Source organism: Oryx dammah, unplaced genomic scaffold, assembly GCF_014754425.2.
Source record: "Oryx dammah isolate SB20612 unplaced genomic scaffold, SCBI_Odam_1.1 HiC_scaffold_8, whole genome shotgun sequence".
Lineage (NCBI taxonomy): Eukaryota > Metazoa > Chordata > Mammalia > Artiodactyla > Bovidae > Oryx > Oryx dammah.
The window spans coordinates 9,559,630-9,587,407 of NW_024070192.1; the positions used below are offsets into that span (position 1 = coordinate 9,559,630).

General features: G+C 52.1%; 1 protein-coding gene across 5 annotated transcripts in view; it reads right to left on the reverse strand.

Moving 5' to 3' along the window:
• Positions 1-10,318: 10,318 nt before the first annotated feature.
• The window catches only part of USP36 (ubiquitin specific peptidase 36), a 32,598-nt gene continuing 15,138 nt past the window's right edge, over positions 10,319-27,778 (reverse strand). For 4 of the 5 annotated variants that reach the window (XM_040244699.1, XM_040244702.1, XM_040244703.1 and 1 more), the window contains 12 exons: positions 26,381-26,492; positions 24,075-24,215; positions 23,181-23,281; positions 22,176-22,314; positions 19,176-19,814; positions 18,484-18,614; positions 16,104-16,694; positions 15,484-15,677; positions 13,826-13,927; positions 13,080-13,195; positions 12,618-12,765; positions 10,319-12,420 (listed from right to left, as the gene is read on the reverse strand). In XM_040244699.1, coding sequence (XP_040100633.1) covers positions 12,634-12,765; positions 13,080-13,195; positions 13,826-13,927; positions 15,484-15,677; positions 16,104-16,694; positions 18,484-18,614; positions 19,176-19,814; positions 22,176-22,314; positions 23,181-23,281; positions 24,075-24,215; positions 26,381-26,492 — 2,398 coding nt within the window. In that variant the 3' untranslated portion in view covers positions 10,319-12,420; positions 12,618-12,633. Of the gene's footprint in view, positions 12,445-12,617; positions 12,766-13,079; positions 13,196-13,825; positions 13,928-15,483; positions 15,678-16,103; positions 16,695-18,483; positions 18,615-19,175; positions 19,815-22,175; positions 22,315-23,180; positions 23,282-24,074; positions 24,216-26,380; positions 26,493-27,778 lie in introns of all 5 variants that reach the window. The other variant, XM_040244704.1, reaches the window with a different exon arrangement.

Sequence of the window (27,778 nt, forward strand, 5' to 3'; positions counted from 1 at the left end):
GCCCCCTCCGGGGGCCCAGCAGGTTTCGGATTTCCTAAGGGTGGCGCAGGCCTGGGAAACAGACCAGACCCCAGCCGCCCACAAAGGTACCAAGGTCGTGTCCGGCCACTCAAGGGCAGGGTGGTCCTCGCTGACGTTAGTTTCACAGGTCCGGCTAGTCCTTGGCCGAATACCAGAATATTTTGAGTTCATTATTTCTGCAGTCTGAACCTTAGCACCGTGAATGTCATGAGTTCATTGCCTTTATATACTTCCTTTTCTTTGTCCTCTGAATGTACCCCGATCAAATTTCAAAGAGAGGCACCTCAGCCTCACAGCATGTCAGGATTTTGGTGACCTTGATTCCTGCGACTCTTAGATTCATACGTTTCTAGGCTGTGCCTTACATGTTTTATTTGCCTGCACTGGGCCGACCGACCAATCCCCACCCACTGGTTAGACTGAGCTGCCCTTCGAGGAGCCTGGGCAGTAGCTCTGCACCTGGAGGTGGGGACATCACCAATTTTTAATTTAGAAAAATAAAGGGAAATGCTGCTTTTCTAGTTGTTCCTGGATGGATATGCTCTTTCTTGGTTTGGTGCTACACATAAAAATTATAAGTGTGTCATTTGGAAGGATCACACAGGGATGGTCCAGGATCCTCCTGGGGGGCATGACCCTGGACCCCCTGCTGTACGGGGGGTGCTGCGGGAGAAGAGCTCAGCCCAAGGTCCTGGCAATGCCCCTGAAAGGTCAGGGAATTATCTCCATCAGGGGGAGTTGTGACCCTCCTCAGCAGTCTGTTTCCTTACAGACCGTTCCAAAACATGCCTCCCGGGAGACAACAAAGGAAAGTCCCTTTCCTCTCATGGAAAAAGGAGTAAATGAATGAGGAAACTCTAGGTTTTCTTTCCACATCTGCTTCCTATTAGCTCTGTGATCTGGACAAACACCTCAGCCCCCTTGACCTGTCTCACACCCGTGAAATGAAGCATCTGCCTATAAAATCCAGGCTCCCGCCCAGTATTGATCTGTGATCTGTTGCTGTCTTCTACTTGACTTCAGCACAGCTGACAATGTTTTTGTTTGATGAGATGGATTCCAACATTATCAGTCTAAGGGATCCCAATCTTCACATTCTATCAGGGCGCCGCTCTGGCCCACCCTTCTGGTGGCTAAGAAAACTGCATTCACAAACAAAAATATCCTTGTTACTCCCTGAGCTGTCTGACCCAGGCTTTGATGGTGAAGCTTGATGTCTCCCGTATGTCCAAGAAGATGGGCTTTATTTCCTTAGGCAATTGTTTCTTTCCAATAGCTCCAGAAATCAGACACTTCCCTCACAGAGATTATCTTACCCATAGAAGCTTGATTCTGGTGGACCTAGGAGTTTAATCTTCATTGATTTTACCTAACTCTTGCTCGATGACCAAAACTTGGGCAGAAAAGCAACTGAGGCCACAGGTTAATTCTCCCTGTGATCTGAACTCCCAAATCTTTGGATGGGAAGGGCATGAATGCTAATCACTTCGATTAGCCTGGTTTTTGACTGTAAACAAATTCCCTTAACTTACATTGTTTCATTACAAGTGTTTTCAATGGCAGGTCCTGACTCTGAATGGTTGAAAAACCAATCTCCATTGAAGGAAGAGAAGATAGAATAAAAGAGAATCAGCATCCGCCTCGTACCATAAGGATAATGTTTGGTTTGGTTGTAAATGAATGCACTGGGCAGGGACGTAAAATGTACTTGACAACATATGCATGCTCGGTCGTGTCCAACTCTTTGTAGCTCCATGGACTGGCCACCAGGCTCCTTTGTCCATGGAATTTTCCAGGCAAGAATACTGGAGCAGATTGCCATTTCCTATTCCAGAGGATTTTCCCTGACCCAGCAATGGAACCCATGTCTCTTGCATCTCTCACATTGATAGACAGATTCTTTACTACTAGCGTCACCTGGGAATCCCTACTTGACCACTGGTGACTGTCAAAGACCCTCTGTTAGCTCATGTTCCTCACTCAGGGCTGGGGTGTCGGGGAGTGGGGCGGGGGTGCGTTGTTGAGCTGTTATCTCCATACTGCAGATTGGGAACTGAGGTCCACAGAGGTCACAGTATAAAACGGGAGCCAGCAGGTCAGCTTCTCTTACTACTTGTGACCTCAGCTTCTGGGGGCCTCAGAGGGAGACCTCAGACGGAGAGTCTCAAAGGGAGGACGAAGCGGAGGAGCCGAGAGAGCCCAGCGTCTGGAATCCACTGGTCTGCTGCTTCCCCTGACCCCCTCCCCGCCCACATTAAGAACTTTGAAAATGGGCTGGGGCTCCCTGCAGGCCTGTCACTGTGGTCTATTCTCTTTAGTGGGTTGATCAGCCTGACAACTTTAAGTTGGTGCCTCCCTTCCGAAGTCCTTGCCTTACATAATAATCTCAAAAATTAGAATAATGAGGGACTTTGTTGGCAGTCCAGTGGTTAGGACTCCAGACTTCTACTGCAGGGGGTGAGGGTTCGATCCCTGGCTAGGGAACTAAAATCCCATATGCTGTGCTGCACAGCTAAAAAAATTATAATGATGAAGGAAGGCTTTTGAGCAGAGGTAACCCAAAATATATCTATTTTTTATCCCATGTTTAAACTGTGACGTTTTGAACTTTTTTAGAAACAGTGTTCAAAAAGGGACAGGTTACTAGATCCCGGTACTTTCATGCAAGGGAGCAAGTACCCACAGTCTTTTAAAAGACTGAAGCTGATTTCTGCGTTTACCAAAGTGAGCCAGTTTCCAAGCTGTGTGAAGTGGGAAAAGCTAGGACAGAACATGGGTGTATAATGTATTTCTATTCCTAGCAAAAATGCATCTACATGTGATGTACATTTACACTGTACACTCAGCCATTCCACATATATTCAGGACAGGGGGACAATGCTGTGACAGGCACTGTTCAAAATACTGAGGACACAGCAACAAAGGGAACAGCTGTAAAGCCATGTCTTCTCAGGGCTCCCAAACTAGTGGACAAGCACAGACCATGGCTAAGAGGGCACACGGGGTACTGGGGGCCACCCTGCCTCTGGGAGGAAAGTCAGTTGCCAGGGAAACAGGAGTGGGAGACTCTTCGTTACATACACAATTCTTAGGGGTTGAATTGTGAGCCCACGAAGGTATGTTAAAGCCCTAACCTCCAGCGCCTGTCAACTGTGATCTTATTTGGAAATAAGAGCTTTGCAAATGTAACCAGGTTAAGATGAGATCATAAGGGTGGCCCAGATCCAATGACTGGTGTCCCTCTAAGAAGGGGAGATTAGGACACAGACACACACAGAAAAGGCCATGTGAAGATGGAGAGGCCATTAGAGAGGCCAACAACGCCTGGCTCACCAGAAGCTGGAAGAGGCAAAGAAGGGTTCATTAGAGAAAGTGTGGTCCTGCCAACACTGATTTCAGACTTCCAGCCTCCAGACTGTGGGAGAATAAATTTCTGTTGTTTTAAGCCCCCCAGTCTGTGGGACTTGGTTGCAGTGGCCCTGGGAAATACACAGCTTTTAAATGATGTACCATATACATGTATTACCTGTTTTTATTTTTTATATTTTTTATTGAAGCAGAGTTGATTTACAATGTTGTATTAGTTTTGGGTATACAGCAAAGTGATTCCATTTTATATACATATATATATTCCTTTTCATATTTTTTACCCTCATGGGTTATTATAGGATATTGAATATAGTTCCCTGTGCTACACAGTAGGGTCTTGTTGTTTAGCTATTTTATGTATAGTAGCTAGTATCTATTAATTCCAAACTCTTAATTTATTCCTCACCCACCCCCTTTTCCCTTTCTTAACCATAAGTTTGTTCTGTATGTCTGTGAGTCTGTTTCTGCTTTGTAAATGAGTTTATTTTTGTCATATTTTAAATTCCATATATAAGTGATATCATATGATATTATTACTTTCTTTAAATAAAACTTTTAGAGTGGACTTAAATATAAGGTACGATGGCAAGGGATTTTACTATGACCTTTCTGTTCTTCCTCATGCCCATATTTTTTTAATCTGGTTCCTTTTTCTAAAACAAATGATTCTATTTGTTCTCTCTCTCTCTTCTCCCATCAAGGTGAATAAGGCAGAACTGCCTTGATGACTCAGTGGTAAAGAATCCACTTTGCAATGCAGGAGACACGGGTTCAATCCCTGATCCGGGAAGATCCTGCATGCCAAAAGGCAACTAAGCCCGTGTGCCACAACTATTGAGCTCTAGAGCTGAGGAACTTCAGCTACTGAAAGCCTGCGTGCCCTAGAGAAGCCCGTGCTCCTCAGCAAGACAAGCCTCCGCACCGAGAAGCCTGTGTACCACAACTAGAGAGCAGCCCTCACTCGCTGCAACTAGAGGAACGCCTGCACAGCAACAAAAACCCAGTGCAGCCAAAAGTTAAAAAAAAAAAAAAAAGGATGAGGCGGCAGGGGCCCCAGCGGGCCGTACAAGCTGGAGGTTCTCATGAAAAAAGGGAGGACAGTGTCGCCTCCCTCCATGAACACTGACACCCCTTCCACATGCCAAAAGAACGACTCCTGCCATCACCACCCACCACCATGGGGTCAAGGAACATGGTCTGCTGAGGTTAGCAGACCCACAGACCCAATAGAACCACATCCTAAGCCCTCCCCTCTGTACAGAACCATAATTGGCTGCCTAATGAGCCACAGCTCAGAGCTCTGCCAAGACCAGGGCCGGGGTTTGACAGACAGCTACCTCCGATAACACCTGCCTCACAGATGAGGAATGCACTCAGCTGGGCCTGCCAGCGATCACCCACCAATCACCCTGTGAACCCTTCCTTCTCCCGGAGACCAGGGTGGGAGACCTGACCGAGGCTGGCCAGAGGCCCTGCTAGAAGCCAGCCTCGGACCCCTTCCCACCCAGGTTTAGACAGAGGTGTCCTCTGTAATACAAGGCAGGGCATGGACACCCTGGCTTAGGGAGAACTCTTGCCAGCCTAGCCAGCCTCCCCCAACCCCCTAAGCCTGCACTCAAGAAGGAGGTGGGGCTGGGGAAGGAAGTGTGGTTACAGAGACGAGGAACTAAACCGCTCACCTGGGCCGAGGCTGGGGCATTGTCTTGCTTTGAAAACCCCCAGATTTTATTTTGCTAAAGCTTGCAATTTCTTCTGTGTGTGAATGGCACTTGGAAATCTGTTTGTAATGGATCTTGATTGTATCCAGCTGTCACCAACTGTTCCCTTGCCGCCCAAAAGACAGCTGGCCACATGCCACACAGTCCAGGCTCTCACTTCAAATAGAGGAGCTAATGCTCTGGTTCCCGCCAGACCTGCCAAAATGTTTTCACTTGTGGGAAAAAAAAAAAAAAAGTGCGGGATGGGGGGCAGGGGCTCAGAGACAGCAGCGTCAGGAGGACTGGGCAAGGCCTCTGGCCCAAGGATATCGACGGAGGCAGGCTGGCTCCATTCTGAGCCGTGAATAGGAGCTTCCCTAGTAGTTCTGTTGGTAAAGAATCTGCCTGCAATGCAGGAGACCCCGGGTCAATTCCTGAGTCGAGACGATCCGCCGGAGAAGGGATCGGCTACCCACTCCAGTATTCTTGGGCTTCCCTGGTGGCTCAGCTGGTAAAAAATTCCGCTGCAATGCAGGAGACCTGGGTTCGACCCCTGGGTTGGGAAGATCCCCTGGAGAAGGGAAAGGCTACCTGCTCCAGTATTCTGGCCTGGAGAATTCCATGGACTGTATAGTCTATGGGATTGCAAAGACACGACTGAGCAACTTTTACTTTCAACCAGGGCACGGTCACCAACAATGCTGTCTGACTCACCCCTTCCACCAAGACTTCTTATAGAGGGGGGCCTGGAAAATGAGACCCGATAGAATCAATGCCCACTGGTCTCTGCCAAGGGAAAGCATCTCACCAAGGCCATGCAAAGCAGAAAAAAGAATTAATATACATAAGAAGGGAGAATAAAGTGCATGAAACGTGGATCATTTCTAATACTGTAAGAGCAAAAAACCACATAGAGGTGCATGTTAGCAGTCCCCACTGTTAGCACAGGATAAAGACTGACACATCCTTTCAACAACACAGTGTGACAGGTGCTGGGAGGACAGGAGTCACTGGATTAGGGCTTCTTGTCTTCAAGGATGGTCCTGGGGGCCAGGAAGGTGGACCAGAAAGACGATCTCCTTCTCTAGAGGTTGGAGAACTGGTTAGGAGACGATTCGAATCCAAGAGAAACATAGCTGTGACTCAAGCTGAGAGCCAGGCAGTAGGGACAGGAGAGAGGACTTTTCCAGACAGCCAGGTGGAAAGATCAGAATTCCATCACTGACGCGTGGGAGTCACGTGAAGACGGTGCTGAGCCTGGCAGGCACGTTTCTGGCTTTGGCATCTGGGTGGATGGGGGGCCCCCAGCCTCGGGGGGGGGGGGTCGGTCACAGGAGTTGGACACAAGTAGGAGGAGGGCAGACAGCTATGAACTCTGCCTGGGCCACAAATTTGCCAGTAGGATATCCACAAGCATCCTCTGGATACATCGATTAGACAATGGGGTATATTGATTGGAGTGGATTGATCCTGGCTCCATCTAAGTATCCAGGGCTCACCAGATCCAACAGAGTTAACATTTAAGGGACAGAAAAAGAAGAGCTTTTCGGGGAGAGCGGGATGAACAGTGTCAAATCCTGAAAAGAAGTCGTGGGAAACGCTCACCAAATTTGGGAACTGGATCACTTGAGTGGAGCGAAGCGGGCAGAAGGCAGACTAAGAGGAGAATGAAGCAGAAGGCAAATCAAAGCTAAGCTGAGGGAGAGGGTGGCTGGGAGGGGACATGGAAACAAGGGGGCTTTTTTAGGATGGCAGACACTTGAACATGTTCATAACAGAAGGAAGAGGGAAGAGCAAGACACAAGACACAGCTAGGTGAGGTCCCCAAGGGGTGGAAGAGATTGGTCTGGAGAGCACACTGAGGTCCCCACAGAGGGTCCTACTGACCATTCCATGTAAGAACTGTTCGATCAGAACTGTGAGTGTGGTCCCCACCCAGCAGTGGGGTCAGCATCCCTACGGGCTTCCCTGGTGGCTCAGATGGTAAAGAATCTGCCTGTTGATGCAGGAGACCTGAGTTTGATCCCTGGGTTGGGAAGATCTGGAGAAGGGAATGGCTACCCACTCCAGTACTCTTGCCATGAAAATCCCATGGACGGAGGAGCCTGATGGACTAGAGTCAGATACAACTGAGAGACTAACAATTTTACTCTTCAGGAACATGTTAGAATTGCAAATTATCAGACCTCAGCCCAGACCTGCTGAACCAGAATGTCAGGGCCTGAGGCCCAGCAACCTGTGTTCTCACGACCCCCTGGTGATTCTGACCCTCAAACCTGGGACTAGCACAGCAGCTCTCAACACTGGCTGCCCAGTAGGATCACTCAGGAAGCGTTCAAACGCCAATGCCCGAGCCTCACCCTCAAGAGTCTCGTTTCTGGCACATTCATTGTCAATTAAATTACTATTAAGTAACTCTCCCAGGTGATTTTGCTGCTCCGTGTCGGAACCACTATGTTAGAAGGGGAATAGATCCCAAGGGGAGGGAAAGCAGCTGGTTTCAGTTTTGGGTTCCTCGTGTTGCGCTGTTTTACTTTGGAGTGGGATGAAAATCATTTGCAAGAGTAAGGGGCACACAGGCAGTTCAGAGGGCACAAACATGCAGTAACTGCAGAAGGGATGGGAGAGTGGGGCCGTCGGAAAACAGAGCCTAATGGAGTGTGGCCACCAGCTTCTGCAGCTGGATGGTCCTCCCCAGCAGAACCAGTTGGTCCTGAAGGAGTGAGGAAGGAAGGAGCAGGACGCGGCTGGGACTGGACCAAGCAGGGTGTGTGCAGCAGGGGCCCCTCCAGGCCTGTGCGTGCCTGCTAAGTTGTTTCAGTCGTGTCCATCTCTTTGCGACCCTGTGGACTATAGCCTGCCAGGCTACTCTGTCCATGGGATTCTCCAGGCAGGAATACTGGAGTGGGTTGCCATGCCCTCCTCCAGGGGATCTTCCCAACCCAGGGATCAAACACATGTGATTGTGGGTTCAAGGGAAGGAGCCGGCACAGGTGACTAGCCACAAGGTCCCGAAGGCCAAGAAGGAATCACGTTGCTGAGCGCCACCACGTGTCACGTGACACACCCTCAGGCTGCCCCACCGCCCCCACCATCCGGTGCAGGGAGAGGATTCCCAGAACCCCGTTTCTCCCCGAATCCCGTTTCACCCAGGTCCCGTCTACACCGAGGCTGTCCACGCTACTAAGACTGGGCAGGATTCACACCCTGGCCTTCCCCATTCCATCACACTGGGCAGCCTTTCACTGCTCACTCCTGACTCCCGAGGTTAGGCCGAGCTTCTAACGGATGCTCGCCTAGTTCCCCAGGTGTTCAGATAACTGCGCTTTTTTCTTAATCGGGAGACTCCAAGCTCCACGGTCATGTCCTTCTCATGTCTGTGTTCTCCCCATTTTCTGTTCTGATAGCATGCTGACACTGCAGGCTTGTCTGTATCACGGCCCCAGAACCTGCCACCCACCTGCCTCTCTGGTACAACGGTGCCCTACCACTCGACTTCCTAAGCCAATGGTCTTCCCCCGGCCCTGAACTTTCCACCTTATTTGTTACCTCTGCTCTCGATTCCAAGTAGCCCCACCTGTCTAGTTACTGCCATGTCATAGCTCTAGACAGGAGCACTTCTTGGCCGGCCTGTTGGACTAGTCATCCTCGCCCGTCTTCTCCACCCCCACCCCCTGGCCCGCACACACAGTCGTCTGCCTCGGGTGTGTAAAGAGTGAATCAGACCTTGTATTCTCTTGCTGAAAACACCGCAGGCACTCACCAGAGCCTGAGAGACACACTAAGGCTGGAGGGACAAAGTTCCTGCTGAAGTTATCAAATGAGAAATACCCTGGGCTTTCGCTCTGTCACCTGACCATGTCAGTCAAGGGAGCCCGGCTGGCCGGAGCCTGCTCACCAGCCGATGTCCGTCCACAGCATCCCCTCGTCTCTGAGGCCACATCTGGTAGAGCTGGGCCTCCTCCTGGTTCCCACTGGAGTCGGCAGCTCTGAGCTTGAGACCACAGGCTGACAGGGGAAACTCGGCTGTGTTTGTCTTCCACACACCCAGAGCCACAATATGGATAGAGCTATGGTCTTGCTCGTAAGACCCGTGCCCAGATTTGTGGTGGATCAACTCCAGCCGCTGACCAGCCTGTGATGTAGCCTTTGGACAAAAGCTCAGCTGGTCGGACAGGCCTGTGAGCTGTAATCTGTCACCCCAAACTCTCGCCCACCTGCCGAGCACCCCCTCTGGTTTGGGTCTAGTTGATGCCTCGATGCCTCGATTCCTCTTCCTTTGCTGTCATTCTGAGCCATCTGGCCATACCCTCACGGTGACCAGGGTAGAGTCCTGTGTCTGAGGGCATCCCTGAAGGGAAGGAAGGGGTGAGGAGCTGTGGGGCCTGGCTACCAAAACCCACCCACCGGAAACCTGCCCCTGCCCCGGACTGTCACCCACTCACTGGCGCTGCCCTTGCCACCGGTAGCCTCCCAATCACAGGGTGCTCTACAGGGTCCCGGGCCCCTCCGGGCCACGCCCCAACTTCTAGGACACGTTTAAACAGCCAGACATGATCTTCCTGCTCTTGTTAGGCCCAGCCTGACCAGACCAGCAATGTCCACGTGGGCCACTGAATTCCAGTGCATGCAGGAACCAAGCCTTCCTTACCACGGCCTCCAGCACGTGGCTGAGGCAGCAGCTGGGCACGTCTGCTAAGGCCAAGACTGAAGGTGACCTGACTACATCATTGTACCAGGGCCAGGCTGGGAGTGGGGGCAGTGTCCCCAAACTGGAGGCCTGCGCTGCCCTTGACAGCTGTCAGAAAAACTCAGTTTGGTAAAACCTATGATGTCTTCCTCATCTTTACCTGCAGAAATTCAAATATTTGGTTACAAAAATTTTCAAACAACAGACCTCAGTGGAATGATACCGTTTCCATGTTTCAATCTGATGCTCACTGAAAATCATCCACAAAGCTCAGGCAGCCACTTCAAAGGATTCTTGCCTTCTTAAATTCGGCTAAGTGTATGTGTAACATTAAGACTTTCAGATAAACCTCTTTATTCCTAATTAAATAGGAATGTGCTCTTAAGCTTTCCTGCACAGACTGCCCAAAGTGCCTGGCTCCCACTCATAGACAGGTGACAGAAAGCACCCAAGGCTGACCTCTCATGTGAACGGGGCCAGCAGACTAAGTATGGGGTGGGGGAAAACCTTTTAAAAGCCAAAGGGAAAAGACACAGGCAGGTCTCACAAAAACTCGTTATTTTATTGCACTGAGATCTTGGCAACATCTGTGGCCCTCTCGGTCCCTGGCTATGAGCTGTGGGCTCATCGCACACATAGGGCCTTGGTGTAACCAGGGGCCCCAGCAGAGGCAGGGAGTGAGAGGACTGGGGCCACCAGGAGAGGTGCCCCCTTCACAAACATAAAGTTAAATTAGACCCACATTCTCGGTCAACAAGTGTCACCATAAAAGCTTCAGTTCTTTACCTTGATGTGTTCGCACCCAGGATCTGGGCTCACACTTGGGGCCGCTCCTTTCCCTCTCAGTTTGGCTGATGCTTCTCCTTGAGAGGGGAGGACTCGCCTACCTAACAGTGATAATCGCTGTGGAGTCAGGCCAGTGCTCGTCACTGCCTGGGAGAAAACGGGTGATATGTTTTCTTCAGAAAAAGGCGTTGTAATTATACAGCGGAGAAAGGAAGAGACTGATTTGGAGAAGAGGGAGAAAAACAAAAGGAGATAAATTTTGTGCGAGCAGACAACAGATTTTTTTTTTCTTTTTCCAACAAAACATGACAAGAATATGGTCAGGGAAACAGTTCACACAGGAATGAATGTTGACATCTTGAGATGGGGAGAAGAAAATCCTGCCCACGGAGGCACCTGCCTTCTCTCCTGACATGACAAATGACAATGTCACAGGGCACTGGGGCGGGCCCCTCAGTTCTGAGCAGGTGTGGCTGACATGCAGGAGTCAGGCCTCCAGAAAAAGGCTCCCTGGCCAGTCCAGGCAGAGCTTGGTTCCCATCTGCTGGGGCCAGAGCAGCCCCAGCTCAGGCCATGGGGTATTATCCTCCCCACCTTTTAAGAGAGAAATACAAAACCAGGAAAAACAAAAACCACAACCCACATGAAAAAACTAATGTATCTCCCTGTATAAAAAATGTTTAATGCTTTTTTGATACCACCTGGGTCCCCCAGGTCCCAGAACAAAGGACAGAACAAAGGACAAAGCTCAGTGAGGAAGAAAGCAGGGGCTGGACGAGTGCACTGGGGCTCAGGCCGAGGAGACCCCTTGGAGCGCAGGACCAGGCCAGACATTGAGCCACACCCACAGGAAGTGATCCCAAGAGGAGAGGAAGTGATCCCAAGAGCACATGTGCTAAGGGATAATCTTCAGGCTTAACTTCTGTACCTTTTACCAATGGGACAGTAGTCTTTTTTCTGGACAATATCAGCTCACTGAGGATTTCCCGTATTTATTAAATTACAAGTTCGCAGGCACAGCTTGAGCAGGATAAAAAAAGGGATAGTGATCATCTCCAGTTACACAATCATCTTCAATTCAAAAGCACTCACAAAATTGAGCAAATGAAGCCAGTATTTGCATTATAGGGAAAGGAGACATATTGCTATTGGAAGCCACAGGCCTGGTCAAAAATAAACGTTTTATATCAAGTAGTAAAATAAAAGGAGGAATCTACCCCAAGAACACCACCTCGGTAAGGACCCCGGGGTTACTGCAGCTGCAAGGGCTGGGGGCAGGAGCGGGGAGGTCCAGCAAAGCCACCTCGGAGCCCCCACCCCACCCCACCCCACCTCGGCTGTCCGCTCTCCAGAGGGGGTCTAGTTTCTTGAGATGGAGAGATGCACTGCCCTCCGCCCCTGCCGCCCAACTCCAAAAGAAGCGAGAGGCTGCAGCGCGGGGCCAGCCTGGGGCTCTGACTTTCCGAGGGTGGACTGGTAAGGCATACAGAGCCCCCGTGGGAGGAAGTGGGAGCCGCACGGTCTGTGGAGAAGGGCAAGCAGCTGCACGCTGTCACCTCCGGAGCTCGAGGTCACCCTGGAAGGCTGGGCCATGACCTCCCTGCCCTCCCCTGCGGCCAGGCTGGATGCTGCTGGCCAGCACCCCGGGGCGCCGGCCCCGCCCCGCTTCCCAGTCACCGTGCTGCCCCTGCTCCACACGCCACCACGCGGCCTGTCACAGTGCACGTTGTGTTCACCTGGGCAGAAGCCCAGGGCCTCTGTGGGCCATCCCCCCACCGACAGGCCAGCGAGTCCACAGCAAGCGGCTCTTCAGTCCAGACAGACCATCCGTGGGGAGGGATGCCGTGTCTCTGGAGGCTGTGGGGGCAGAGAACGTGGTTCCTGATGGAGAGAGACGAGACCCTAAGGGTCCCACTGCCATCCCTGAAGTGTGCGTCCCCCACAGGCCCGACACGTGACTGAGAGGGAGCCCAGAGACAGAGCATACACACCACACTCCCCACACGCACGTACACGACCCCCCCCACCACCAACATGCACACAAACTGACCTACCTTGACAGCAGCACATTCAGCGGCGATAGCTCAGACTGGAAGCCTTAGCTGGATGAGTCACAGACCAAAAATTCCGTCTACTCTGAAGTTTCTGGAAGGCGTTGAAGTTTCGTTTCTTCTCTCTCTTGAATTTTTTCAATTTTTTCTCCTATGTCAAGAATCACAGCGTCACAATTCCCACAAAGGCCTCCCCCAGGTCCTGGTGGCTCCTTCCGAGCACTTACTGCATGCCAGCTCGAGTCTCAACGTGTGACCTGAACAGATTTGTCCTCCACGTGGCCCTCGGGAAGTGTCCCCACAACCCCGACTTCACTGACGGCGGAGCACGAGCAACTGGGGGACAGAGACCCTGCACCCGGCCACGTGGCTCCCACGCAGCCAGGCTCCAGCCTCGCCCTCAGCCACTTCAAACCGACCCGAAAACCCAAGTCCCCCCCTGCCAGGCACCACCACGCGTCACACCTTCCCTCGGTCGAACTCTTCGTCCCAGTCGTCAATGACCGTGGCCATGCGGGCCAGCCTGCTGTCCTGAACGGCGTCCTGACTCACGGCTGACACCTCGCCGTCCCACGTCAAAACTGCAAGGCAGACACGTGCGTCAGGACCTGGGTGGGCTCCCAGCTGCCCTGGCGATTTACTTCAAGGGTGAAGTTTACATACGAGGCTGCTCTGCTCCTAACGATTCACCATTTCTGAGTGCCGCCTTCTGGTGAAAATGGACACACAGAAGGAAGAGAAAGAGGGACAGTGTGGTCTCTGGTTTGCAGGACAGTCAATGATTCTGTCACACGAGCAAACACTGTTAACTCTACCACCAAGCCTCAAAGTTTAGTTTTTATAAACCCCTGCTCTCATTTGAGAGACAAAGACCTTGTGTTCTCCAAGTCCAAATTAGAAAAATAATGTTCTAAATGAGAACATACAGCACGAGAGCCGGATGAGCCTTTCCGTCCACAGCCATCCCCGCCCCGAGACACACACTCGCCCTCTCCCTGCTCCCAGACCCTAGGGGGAAGCTGTTCTGGATCCTTCCACAGACTAAACCCAACTGCAGGGTTCTTGACCTGCATGCAATGGCTTCCTTTTCCTGTCTTCAGAGCCAAGCAAGCTCTGTGCACAAGGCTCAACATAGCAGGCCCGCTTCAGGCCTCTTTATCTGCTACGTAAGCCAATCGCAGAAAAACAGAAGTCAGGTCTCAAAACAGTACCTTTTCTCCCATAAGCTTTATCAGATGAATATTTGAGCAATTCTTGGACCACATCGGATACTCTCTCTCTGTCCCAGGATGCAAGTGGAGCCGGTCCCAGCCCTGCAATCAGAGGAGTTTACATACATTTAAATCACCGAGATGGTGATCACACACCTTTTATTTACAACAGCACTGCAAAACTTACTAATCACAAATTACTGAAAGAATGTGTAAAAGCAAGCTCTTTCTGCCTGCCTGTGGCAAGAGAGTTAATGATTTCTCTTCCTCGCCTGTAGGGAACCGGCAGAAACATGGAGCGGAGGGAACTGGAGGGACGAGGCGCCTCTCTCCACCACCACCACCACCGCCACCGCAGCTTGGTGGGACAGCTCCCGTCTGCCAGCCCTGTCCTCCGAGAGCCTGGCCAGCAAGAAAGGACATCTGCACAGACAGTACTGACTGCCCCTCACCATGGCTCTAGAGATGACATCTGAGCTGGCCTTGGCCTCTTCCCTGCCCCTCAACCAACTCCAACCGCCTGAACGGACTCACCGTCCTAAACACAAGCCTCACCTCGTCTCTCCGGGCCTCCAACTTGGCAGTGACCTTGTGTCCTTCAGGCTCAGTGCTCTGAGCAGGAGAGCATCCACTGCCCACTCCCAGCCTGTTCCCACCTGCCCCACTGGCTGCTCCTCAGCACAGCTTGGGCCCGGTGGTAACGTGGAGCCATGGACAACTATAGCTCTAGCCAATTCTCAGCCACCAACACCCGTCCCCATTTTGGGACTGTGAGCAGGCACGCACAGCACTGGGTCTCCTTGCAGCCCCAGCACCCCCGGCTTGGCCAGCGGGCTCACAAAGTGATGTAGTGGTCTGGTGGCAGCCACTCTCTGCTGCCTTTTCTCCAATTACGCTCTGGCCGCCTGCCGCAGCCAGTCCTCACTGCCTAGCAGTTAGTGCTTTGAAATGGAATTATCAAAACTCCACGTTCATTCATGGCTGCGTTTCTCTGGAGTCCGATACAAACTCCAGGTCAATTCCCAGAGACCAGTGTGCCCCCCAAAGAACTAACACAACAGCTGATGCCCTGAGATCTGGGCCCCTTCCGGAGGAGCTGAGGACCTTCTCCTCCCTCGTGTAACAGACACACTCCACCAGGAGAGCCCAGTGAGTCCCACCAGCCAGAAAGAAAGAGAGAAGACAAAACATGAATGAGCTGCTTGGTGGGGTGCTCAACTTGGTGTGTGGGGGGGTGGGGGTCAGCCTAGGCAGACCCACAGCACACGGAACCCCAAATGCAAGAGGCCACATGACCGTCAGACAGGCTCACAACTGAGAGAGGCAGAGGGAAGTGAGCTTCCAAACTCAATGCTCCAGGTTCAAGTGGCAAAGGACACCACCAGGCCAGGCAGCCCAGGAGTCACTCCAGTGGGAAGGTCCAGAAGGGAACAGCCCTGAATCAGAAGAAACGCTGGGCTCACAGAACATGCTGACGTTTACGTGTGTTCTGTTCTCCTGTGGGGTAGATCTGACTGAACGATCAGCCAGGTGAGGAGGCCCAGTGGGCAGACGGCTCACACCAAGACAGACGGCTCCCCAGTGAACCGCATCTGCCTCTGGATACACACGGCAGGTTGGCTCCTACCCTTAGCGCCCCCTCCCCACCCCATGCACACCTGTGGGGGCCCTGGGAGCCTGACCATTCACAGCTGGCAGGGGCCTGCGCCCCGGGACAGCGGTGGCCCTCTGGCCCTCGGGCTCCTTCTCTTCTACTTCTTGTTGTGGCTCTTGCTTCTTTTTTTTCTTTTTCTTTTTCCTCGGTGATGTTGCAACGGTCTCTGGCTGGACGACGTCCGAGGGTGCGCAGCTCCTGGGAAGTCAAGAGTAGACAGTCAGCTCAGAGCAAACCGAAGCCCAGACACCTCGAGAACTCTGCTGGCTTGTGCCCAGCCCTGCAGAAGAGCCCTGGGAGACACCACCCGAACCCGACCAGGACAGAGTGTGCCAGCGATCCACGACCACAGCCCAGGAAAGCACATGAGCGCATTTTTAATCCTCACTGAGGCAAGTCCTACAAACTGGACAACAGGACCCCAGCCCAGCCCAGCCCGGGTCACGTGACCTCCCAGCACATGTGGTACTGGCCAGATCCGGGACATGCCCCCACTCGCCAAACCCCGGGACAACACGGTCACATCCCAGAGGTCCGGGCGCCTGTATTTCCAGACCGCACCCACCCGGAGCAGACTGTGTGTGAATGAGTGGAGGTGTGGGGCCCCTGGCTCCTCGCTCTCACCCATGCCGAGGTGGGTCCCCGGGGAGGCAGTCTTCTTCGTCACAGCTCTCCGGCCCCTTTCTCCTCCTCTTCCTGCTGCTCACGTGGGGGCCATTGGTCATGCATCTCGTGGGCCAGCTGTTCTCCAGGCGCTGGCCACTCTCTGGCTGGTGTCTGCCCTCTTCCTCCGATCTGTCTGCCGGTGGCTCCGCCCGGCCCTCCTTCCTGCGTTCAGGACTCCAGGGCAGCCCCAGTGTCCGCTCATCCTGCAGGGGGGTGGCATCCACGTCCCCCGTGTGCTTCCTCTTCCTCTTCCTCCTCTTCCCGGGCGGGGCTGCCACGGCCATGTAGGTCTCCGAGACACAGTCCCCCCCTTTCACGCGAGTCTTCTTCCTCTTTTTACCAAGGCTCTGGGGGGGCTCGCTGGCCTCTGGCAGCTGGTATGGGGGGGCCCGGAAGGCCCCATTGACCTGAGGCAGGGGTGCAGAGGCGGGCGAGCAGCTCTGTGGGTCTGATATCCCGAGAGGTTGGGGGCTACTAGACAGTGATGGGGGACAGGGGCCGAAGAGGGGCTTCAGATGGCTAGAGGGTCTGGGAGCAGGTGAGACAGCCCTGTAGGGAGAGGTGGGCAGTTAGGACAGCCTGAGTTCTCCCGCCCTGCCCTCCCTCGGCCCCTTCCCTCTCAAGTAAGGATTTTCAATGATTTTCCCCTGTAAACCTCAGATATGTACATGTTTCAGAGAAGTTAGAAAACACAGGCTAACAAGCAAATTCAAACCTCAAGATCAAAGTCCATAAAAATCACTACGTATCTGTTTCCTGTCACCAGGGAGTCCAAGGTACTTTTACAAACTCCAGTGCTTTAAACTTTCCATACAAATGTGTTCAGAGGAAAGCTCTACCAAGCAATAAACGTCCAGCCTCCACAAGCACCACGTGTCTGAGCACAGGCAGCCGAGTCTTACAAGAAAGGCAGATACAAGCCTATCTATCTTTTGCTATCACCTTCCTAGGATTTTCCTCTGAAACCTGGGGTTTATGCAGATCAGGAAGACAGACTCTCCAGCCAGCTATACAGCAAGACAAGCAAGGGGCAGAACTGGACAGGCGAGACTCTTGGCTCTCCTTCCTGTCAAATGTGTGTGTCGCTAACTTGTGTGTCTGTGTTGTGTTTAGTGGCTAAGTCACGTCTGACTCATCTGCGATCCCATGGACCGTAGCCCGCCAGGTTCCTCTGTCCATGGGATTTTCCAGGCCAGCATACTGGAGTGGACTGGCACTTCCTTCTCCAGGGGATCTCCTGACCCAGGGATCAAAACCGGGTCTCCTATTGGCAGGCCGACTCTTCACCGCTGAGCCATCTGGGAAATCCTTCTGTCAACTATGCATGCACCCATGGAAAAGTCAGTTTTCCACCCTGAGCCACAAGTTTCTCATCTGTGAATGAATGACAATAATGCCCACCTCCAAAGATTATTAATTAAACAGAACTGTCTCTTCGCTGTCTAAATCAGAACAAACTCTGATGGTCACACAAATTGCATTACTATGTCACGTTACTCTGCATTTCTTGGAATTAAAAAAAAAGTTGTATGTCAAAGAAAGACAAAAAAAAATACCAAATATATGTTGTGAATGTTTAAGGACTTTCCAAGTGCAAAACCCCTGTGCCAGCAGTGAGAGTAGGAGGAGGGGAGCTGGGGGAAGGGAAGAGCAGGCCCCCGAGTGCAGGGCCTTGAATGAGTGGGGCAGGGAGGGCATGACAGCGCCATGTAAATGCTGAACCCATCCAAACCACCTCATGGCTTTGTCTTGTCTTCCTTCTTTCTTCCCTCCCTCCTCAGCTGTCAAAGGCCTTAAGAGTCTCTCACTCCTCAGACAGCCGTTTATCAGTAACTCTGGGCCTTCTGCCCTTGACACCTGAAGGGACTCAGGCGTCCCTGTGCAGAGCGGGCTGGGAGGCGACAGCACAGGCCCCTGGAGGGGCATCTACCCAGGATGCTGAAAAGCCCCAGGGAGCCACGGCTGCTGCAGTGGCCCCTGGAGCCCACTGGGAATGCCCTGAGGACCAGGGCAACAGACCCCACCTTGCCCCAAGATAAGCCCCAGCGCACTGCTAGGAGACACAACCTGCTCAGGACTCTGAGCTCACACGGCATCTGTCCAAACACCCACCACCCCCGCAACCCCAGCTGTCCACCTTGGGGTCCTGTCTTGGCACTAGGGATCCCCAGGCAGATCAGTTCACAGCACACCCATCACCAAGAGCATGTAGCAGACAGATGGGAGATGAAGACAGAGTCAAAAAAGGCCAGGACCGCAGAGACCAAGCTGCCTGTGCCCCGCGGAAGCCCCTCGGGCAGGAGGAGGGGACACCGGGAGGGGCGGCTGCCTTGCTTACCGCATCGCACGGACAGGCGAGGGGGTGGCGACGACGGGGTGAGTGGGTTTCCGGGGGTAGGTGAGGTCGGAGGATGGAGAGAGGGCAGGTGGACGGAGGTCACTGCTGGTTGCCCTCCGCAGGGTGCTGGCCTGCAGTTATTGACATAAATAAAAACTTGGTGGTCTAAAAAAGGTTGCCGTGAGTGAGGAGGAAAATAAAAATAAAATTAAAAAAAAAAAAAGAAAACAAAACAAAAAAGAGCCCAGAAGGGAAGATGAGAGGACAGAAGGAGAACAAAAAAAGGGAGCGTGAGGGGTAGGGGGGCATGATAGAAGAAGAATCAGAAGTGTTTTTGGTTAGAAACAAAAAGGAAAAAAGGAAGGAAGTTTAAACAAAAACTTCAGTACAATTACATCACAGCGAGTCACGCTGCACAGAGAGATGCCAGCCAGCCTGTGTCCCCCGTGCTGAGCTCCCGGCCGGAGCCCATCCCCGAGGCTCCCTTAGAACGTCTGTCCACAGAAATGGAGGCCCATCGGCCCCCAGCCTCATCTGATCACACTGCTGCTGCCCCCGCCTGGGCCAGGACAACCCTCCAATGCTGGGGGACACCCTCAGCTGTTGTCCCACCGCCCTCCCCAAAGCTAAAAGCAACCCCACTTCCTGGCTCCTACCAACACCCTTCGGGGTCAAGCTGCCCACACACTCACCTTCTTGGCAGAGAGGGCCAGCTTTTTGGCCGGAGGAGGAGACATGGCGTTGGCCGGCTCGGGGCTGGCGCCGCTCAGGACGGGGCACTTGGCCTTCTCCGGCTCGGCGTCCTGTTGGGCCGGCAGCACCTTGGTGGGGCCGGCAGTGGTGGAGTGGGTTCCCTGAGAATCTCCGAGGCGGGTGGCTCCGCTCCGGGGGGCTTGGGGGGGCCTGCTGGTGGGGTGCTCAGGGCTGGAGCCCCCCCTCTCAGGGGTGGGGCCCTCGTCGCCCGCCTGGGGCCCAAGCCCATTGGGGGTCCCTGCAGCTGGGGCCCGGAGTGAGGTAGAGACAGCGGCCCGACCGTCCCAGGAGCCTGGCCTGCGACCCTCGTTCCTGCTGCCTCCCGGTGCGCTGGCACTGGGCGGAGGGGAGAAGTGCTGTAGGGAGGCCGGTTTCTTGACTTTCTTTCCAGGCTCATCCAGAATGGCTGGCGCGTGGGTAGGTGTTTTGCAGACTTTGGGGGAAGGGGACCCCAGGGGGGGCTTGGGAGGAGCATATCCATTCGGAGACTTCAGGCCCGACACAGAGCCATTCCTGGCAATGGGCACTCCAAGTTCTTCGGGGGTCTGTGGCTTCTTCATTGTCACAGGGTCTGGTCTCTAAGAAGGAGCAAAGCAGAGGATGTGGTCAAAGCCAGAGGGAGCGGGGCCAGCCCCTACAAGGAGGCAGCAGGAGGGAGCTCTGGAGGAGCCACTCCAAATTACTGACATGGGCATATGATATAGACGTCACTGCTTCTTTTCAGCAATTCCTGAGTTTGGCACAGATGGGTGCGTCTCCATAAGCATCTCAACTATGAAAGTAGGACGTTTTCATTAGGATTTGAGAAATACAAAAATAGTACAAAGGGAAAGAATTTACCAAGTGCCATCACCTAAGCATAACCCTTGACTGATATGCCAGTGCCCTCCCCGTGGGCTTCTCTGCTGACACGGGGCGCCTCGGTTTCAACCGTGTGCCGCACCGCTTAAATACTCAGGCCCTCAACAATGGTCTTAACGTTTTGACTAGCAGACAGCTCGGAGAAGGCGATGGCAACCCACTCCAGTACTCTTGCCTGGAGAATCCCGTGGACGGAGGAGCCTGGTGGGCTGCGACATGGGGTTGCTAAGAGTCGGACACGACTGAGCGACTTCACTTTCACTTTTCACTTTCATGCATTGGAGAAGGAAATGGCAACCCACTCCAATGTTCTAGCCTGGAGAATCCCAGGGACAGAGGAGCCTGGTGGGCTGCCGTCTATGGGGTCGCACAGAGTCAGACACGACTGAAGCGACTTAGCAGCAGCAGACAGCTCACTGTGTGAAGAGCTTATAAACCAGACTGGCTCTAGGTAGCCCTGAAACGACCAGCTGGGTGCTAAATGCCCCATCCTTCTCCATAGCACCATTACACCCGGGTCTATACCACCCACACCCTGAAACACTCCCCAAGGCCTGCACCGGGGCTACTCACCGTGACCGGTCACCTCCCCCCTCCAATAGGTCAAGGTCCTACGGTTAGTAACTACTTGTCGGTGAAAAATCAAAAAACTGAATCTTCTCCTGTATTTAGTACTCCATACTCATTTTTTTAGAAATAGAATGACTAAACTATTAATATTTTCATAAATTAGGATGCATATTGCCACAATGAATTGACTATCCTCTTACCAGCAATGAGGTTTTCCCAAAACGTTTGCTAAATTGATACTACTTTGAATCATTAAGCACCCATATCCTTTGCACAGGCCACAGAGTGACTTGAAGTCACTGAGGTCATTATCTCTTTATTAATTTTCCTCCTAAAGGGAACAAACCTTCCCACTGTGCTGCACAACCTGTTCAATTGTTGAATGTTTAAGTTCCTGGGACCATACAACGTTATTTAAAGTAAAATGACTTCTGGGCAACTGCAGTGTATTTGGGAAAGTTGCTTTCGTAATGAAAACACACACTGTCAGTGGAGTAGCCCTGCTAACCCAGCCTAACCCAGGGTTACCCATGCTTACCCTCAGGCACCCCTGCGCCCCTCGCTGTTCCTCTGAGCTGTGACTGAGGCTTCTGGCTTTCTTGCTCTGGCCAGAGTGACCATCACCCTTGCAAATGGGTCATAGCTCATCACTGCTGTGTCAATTCTACTGCTTCTGTTTCAGCTTCTATTTTCTTCAACGTTGGCGGGGAAACAGATTTTCGTAAAAGACTAAAAACCCTGCAGGCTGTGGAGGCCGTTGACAGTCTGGGTTTGATTTGATCTTCAGACTGGGATCATAGAAGTAGTCAACAGAGTTGGTTGTTCTAGTTTTGAATTACAAATTATGTTTTAATAAAGGAAATTGCTATTTATCTTGGTAATAAAACTGAGTTTAACTTTTTCTTAGTAGGAAATTTCCAATACATACCAAAAAATCTTCAAGGGATATTCCTTAATTTTACCACATTAAGTCTCTGGCTCTCTCTCCCTGCATATGCATATCAACACATGCACGTGTATGTACATATATATTTTTCTAACCATCTGAATGAATTTTAGACAAGACGTCCTTTTACCTCCATATACAGCAGGTATTCCTCAAAAGAAAGGATGTTCTCTTAACACAACCACAGTAAAACTGTGACCATTATACCCTGGTACAGTCTACTCACATTTCTAGTATTAAAGTATGGGGATAAAGTATTTTTTCCCAGGTGCTTAAGGTGTGCTTGGGGGACCTGCCATTGCGCTTGTGTAAGGCAGCTGCGAGCTAAGTCTTGATCTGGTGTGCCCGCGTTCTCTAGTCGCTGCTCCCTCTTCCTCAGCAGCGTCGGCCCTGCAACCCGCTTCAGAAAGAACACGGGACACGGCAGGACCGCCGTCTGCGCTCTCCTTCAGTTGGGCCAAGCCCCTTGGCGTGCAGAAGTCGGGGGGCAGTGCTCCATGATACCCCAGAGGCACAGGTGGCAAGAACAGCAGGGTTTACATCGATCCTCTTAAACAAGTACCTTTCCGGTCATTGGAGAGGCTGCGGTCCCGTTGCTGACAATCTTCCGGACATGGTCCGGAACCACACCGGGGCGGCTGGAAAGGGAGGAGGCCATCCTGGAGATGGAGCCCTCGGGACTCTTCTTTGAGCCTGGAATCCTGTCAAAGGGACAGAAGGCGGCAGGGACTGCCTTACTGAAGCTGCAGAGGTTTGACCCAAAGTGAGTGAGAGAACGAATCAAAATATCAAAGTCAAGGTTACAATTTCATTGGCGGGGGGGGGGCAAGCAGGGAGTTCCCTGGCGGCCCAGTGGTTAAGATTCCGGGCTTTCACAGCCATGGCCTGGGTTCAATCCCTGGTCTGGGAACTGAGACCCTCAAGCCAAGTGGCACGGCCCCCCAAAAAAAGTGGTGGGGACCAAGCAAAGGCAGACCGTGAGAACTTACTACATAGCTCTGGATTCCGCTCAATATGAGGAGAGAGCAAATTACATGAGAGCTCCTCCAAAACTAGACTCTGAGTTTATCAACGCCATCCCGAAGCAGCAGAACATCGCCCTCGCCTCGTCCTGATCCTCCAGGTGACCATCAGTCCCGGGAAGAAGTGCCTCCCGAGGCCTCCACCCTCTGACAGCCCACTTCCCTGCCTACCACGACCACTCCCCCTGAAGAGGACGGGGTGGGGCGAGCCAATAACCAGATGGAGCGCAGCTATTTGGGGGCAATAACGTAAAATGCCAGACGGCCTTCCCATTTACGGGCCGAGTCACCTCCACGTGGGGCAGATGGACTGCGCTCAGTCCGACCTTCCCTCGGGCTCTGGCTCTGACTCAGCAGCCAGGCAGACGCGGTCTAAGCATCCTTCCCAGTGGCTGCGCTCTATTACCCCTGACCAGCCGGAGACAGCTCTTCCATCCTTCAGATTTCTCAGTTACTTTCACGCAGGAAAAGGCCAGGGAGGCCTGTCAGGGCGAGAGTAGAGGTGCGGGCTCTGGGGGAAGGGGGTGGGGTGGGGAGTCGGTTACCGCAGGTAGAAGAGGACATAGGCCTGCTGGTTCAGAACCACCTTGATGTTGCTGGCGTGGACCAAGGAGTCATTCATCTGGTACCACTGTCCATTGCTTGCCTGAAGCAGCAGAGAGTGAGGATGAAAACCAAATGATCAACACTTCTGTGATCCTTACTTTTAACAAGGGAAGGAACAAACCTTTTAACTGCCACATATATCCGAGTTTGAGTTAGCAAACGTTGCTGTTCAGTCGCTTAGTCATGCCTGACTCTTGGTGACCCCACGGACCTCAGCACGCCAGGCTCCCCTGTCCGTCACTGTTTCCCGGAGTTTGTTTAAACTTATGTCCATAAAGTTGGTGATGCTATCCAACCAACTCATTCTCTATTGCACTATTCTCCTCCTGCCCTTAATCTTTCCCAGCATCAAGGTCTTTTCCAATTATTTCACACGAAAATACCAAATAGCTAACTGGATATGCCCCCCCAAGCGTGCTGGAGCTCCCCCTTCCTTCCTGGCACCCCCAAAGATGCAAGCTTTCCCTCCTGAAGGCTCTTTTGGAAGGTCTGCTTGGCACAGCCTCTCCCACCAACATCTGGCCTTCTGAGACTTCTTCAGGGGTCTAAGAACAGGGTACCGAAAGCAGCCCCCCTGCGTCTCACTGCAAGGCCTTCAAAAGTGGGACCGATCCGAGTGGGACAGGTCAGAAGGATGCCTTTGTGCTCCATGAAGAAGCAGCAATAGGACCTGGACATAACCACAAAACAGGGCCAGTTCCCAGAGTATAATGAGGGCCCACCTGGAGTTGTGCAAACGGGCACCACCAACCTGCCTCTCCTCAACCCTCAGCCAGGAGGCAGCACACATACCACCCCCGCGGCAGCCAGATGCCGACACCGGAGCCACTGACCTTCACGTAGCAGTAATAGTGCCCGGCGTGGCAGCTGTAGCCCGAGTGGACAAGGACAGCATACAGCCCGTACATGACAGGCTCGCCACTGCTCTGGGACATGTACGGGCGGATGTTCAGGAACTCTGGGTAGCCCACATCCTGTTTGAAGAGCCAAGGAACAGGAAATTACAATTCATCAGTGAGAGTAAGGGTCAACCTCCCAATCAGTGAGTCTTGAATTATGTGGGGTGACAGGCACGCAAGGCTGAGGCAGGAGCCTCCCTTGGTCAGTGATTTAAAAAGAAAGCAGAAAACACATCTTTTTAAGGGAGTTTCTCTGAGAAACTCTTACTTTATTGTCCTGTCAAGCAATTTACGGTCCCGTCTTGGCCATACGCCCAGACTGGCTCTCTTGCTACCTGGGTCCCACGTGCAGGAGAAGAGCTGTTCGTTCTCCCTCCCGCCTCCAAGCAGAAGACTTTGAGGGGAGGGCAGGGCACAGGGCAGGGACCCAGGGCTTCAGAAAAACAGGCTGACCCCAAACGGGCAATTGCAACAGCAGGTTAAAATTTTAATGGATCAGAACAAAGGTCATGCCAAAGTTTATTTCAGGAATGAACAATCTTTCATAAGCAAATACTATCAAAAGTGAGCCTTGAACGACAAGGGTATAATGTACTGCAATTACTGCCTGTGCTCATACAGACTTTTTTTTTTTTAAATGAGGCACAATTTACATGGAGTGAAACATACAGTTCTTTGAGGAGGTTACAGTTTGCTGAGTTCTGACCTGTCTCCACTGATGGTAACCCACGCTCCATTCTAGAGACAGACACAGACCCAGAAAGTCCCTTCTCTCCAGTGAACGCCCCCTTCCTGCCAGTTGCAAGCCCACGGCCAGTGGCTACTGCTGCCTGCTCCTGGGATTCGTACAGTCGGCACCTGTTAGTGTTTGGCTTCTTTAGATCAACAGAATGCCATGCTATTCATCAACATGTCTTTTCTCATCTATTGACCATCTCAGAAATCTTAAGGGCAAACACACCCAGTAGGCTCAGGAGCCCCAGTCTAGTCATGCCAGACACAGGGCCAAAATCACACAGACCAGTGTCTCTCAAACTGTGTTCTAACAGCAAATTGGTTCCAGGTGTTATGGTGAAACATGAGCTCCTCTGGGCAGAAGCAACGTGACCTCATTTAGCAGTGATCATCTCCCCGATTTCCTAGAGCCTCGCATGGCATAGTGTAATGTAAACACTATGAGTGTCAGTAAAATGGAGGAATGAGTGACTCCCTCAACAACTGAGTCTAGGAAACTCTTCATAATAAATTCCCCTGGGAGATTCAAAATGCAACACAGTTTAATAAAGGCTCTGAGAAGGCCTGTGATTAAAAACAACTGTTTTAGGGGCTTCCCTGGTGGGTCAGTGGGAAAGAATCTGCCTGCCATTGCAGGGGACATGGTTCAATCCCTGCTCTGGGAAGATTCCACATGCCACGGAGCCACGAAGCCCATGCCCCACCTATTGAGCCTGTGCTCCAGAGCCCAAGAACCTCAACTACTGAGCCCACGTGCCACAGCTTGTGAAGCCCAAGAGAAGGCACTGCAATGAGAAGTCCGAGCACCGCAAGTAAAGAGTAGCTCCTACTCCCTGCAACTAGAGAAAAGCCCGAGCAGAAGCAAGACTCAGCATAGCCAAAACACACAAACAAAATAATAAAAGAAAAGAACTATTTTAATGTCGGTGGGCGTTTCCCAAGCTCAGTTGAACACAGAACATCTTTCGGAGCACCATGCAACAGTCCTGCAGAACAGCAGTTTGGGAAATGCCGACCTAAACAAGCCCCCACCACCACCAGTCAGGACACCGAAGCTGAGGCCAGCGCCTTCCCCGAAATCACACAGCTGGGCTCTACCAACTGAGAACAGGTCTTCAGGCCCTTATGAAACAAGGCTCCGTCTACTGCACTCTGCCGAAGCTTTCCCCTCCACGCTCCACAAAGCACAGCACGGAGCTGCACCTGCTCTGGGGCAAACAGGACACAGAGATGGGAGCTAGAGTGCAGCGTTCATCACCTTGATTCTTAAGGTCACCTGGACCCTCCATTGCAGCAACGGCCCAAGCATAAGCAGAGTTTGGGGTGAAGAAAGACGTTCTTCAACTTGACTGCCTAACAATGGTTTAGAGATTTTTGTAGAAATGCAGGCTCCTAGGCCCTGACTTCCAGAGAGGTGAATCCACTCTCTCTGAAACAGAGCCTGGAATCTGAATTTTTTTTAAAGTGGCGACCACAAGGTCCAGGGCACTGGCTCGAGGGCTCACCTTGGTGATCTTCCCTCCACTGAAGTTGGCAAAGCGCTTGAGTGAGAGCGTCAGGACGTTGGACGTCCGGTGGATGGTGAACCGCTTGCTGGCTGGAACCTTCCTTTTGCATCTGTGAGGAAGGGGAGAGGAAGAGCTATTGGCCTGTGCTTTGAGGACTCCTGTCCTCACATAGGATTAGCATCAGAACATCAGGACCTGCTTTTTTTTTAATTTTTGTTTATTTGGCTGCACTGGGTCTTAGGGGCAGCAAATGGGAGCTTCCGTTGTGCTGCAAGGACGCTCTAGCTGTGGCGCAAAGGCTTAGTTGCTCCCAGGCATGTGGGAATCTTAGTTCCCCGAGCAGGGATGGAACCCCCATCCCTTGCGCTGCAGTGGTTAAGATTCTTAACCACTGGACCAGGGAAATCTCCTGAGACCTGCTCTTTAACAAGGAATCTTCTTGAATGACAAGAAATAGTTGTGGTTGTCCTAGCTGCCACTCACGTGGCACTTACTCTGCACCCCTAAAAATCAAATCAACATCACTTAAGGAAAGGAAAGCAACAGCAGCACAAGGACTAGAAAAAAGGTGGAGATTCTAACACAAAAATGAAGTACTTTTCTTACTGGGAGACTAAGTCAGATGCATGGAAAAATAATGGGGCCAACACAGGAAAAAACAAATTCAAGCAGATGTGGCCAAGAGATAAACAGGCAGGCAGGAAATCAAAAGCAAAGCCAGAAGAAGAGGAAATGAAGGGGGAGAAGAGAGAGGCCAAAGTGAACAGCGTCTAGAGATGAGGGGTGTGAACTGAGAGGGACAAAAAGCAGTCTGGCACAGAGTCGTAAACCTAAAAAAACACAGGGAGAGAAACCTTCTTTGGCGATTATTGCTTTTAATGACCTGGATATAAGGTAACACACCCACACACTCAGACTATACAAACCTAAAGAGAAGAAGGGTTAGAGTCACGTCTGCTGAAATCAAAAAACGACCTGGATATAAGGTAACACACCCACAGAGACTGTACAACCCTAAAGAGAAGAAGGTTAGAGTCATGTCTGCTGAAATAGAAAAATCCCGAGGACCACTCAAGTCCAAACCGGAAGCTACAGAGCATGGCTCATTGAGGCGGACTCCACATGCAATCACCCCACTTCTGGGCCTCAGTTTTTCTTCCCGTGGAATGGGGTAACAACAGGCCCTGCCTCACACGCATGTGCACGTGAGCCCCTCAGAACAGAGACCAGCCAGGGCTAAGTGCCACATGAGTGGCAGCTAGGACAACCACGACCATTTCTTCATCTGTGCTGTTTCGAGGCTTTTAGTTTGAAGACATATTACACCAGTCAAGAATGTGGACGGTGGTCGCCTGCGAGGGCGAGGGAGGGGACGGCAGCTGGGTCAGGTTAGGT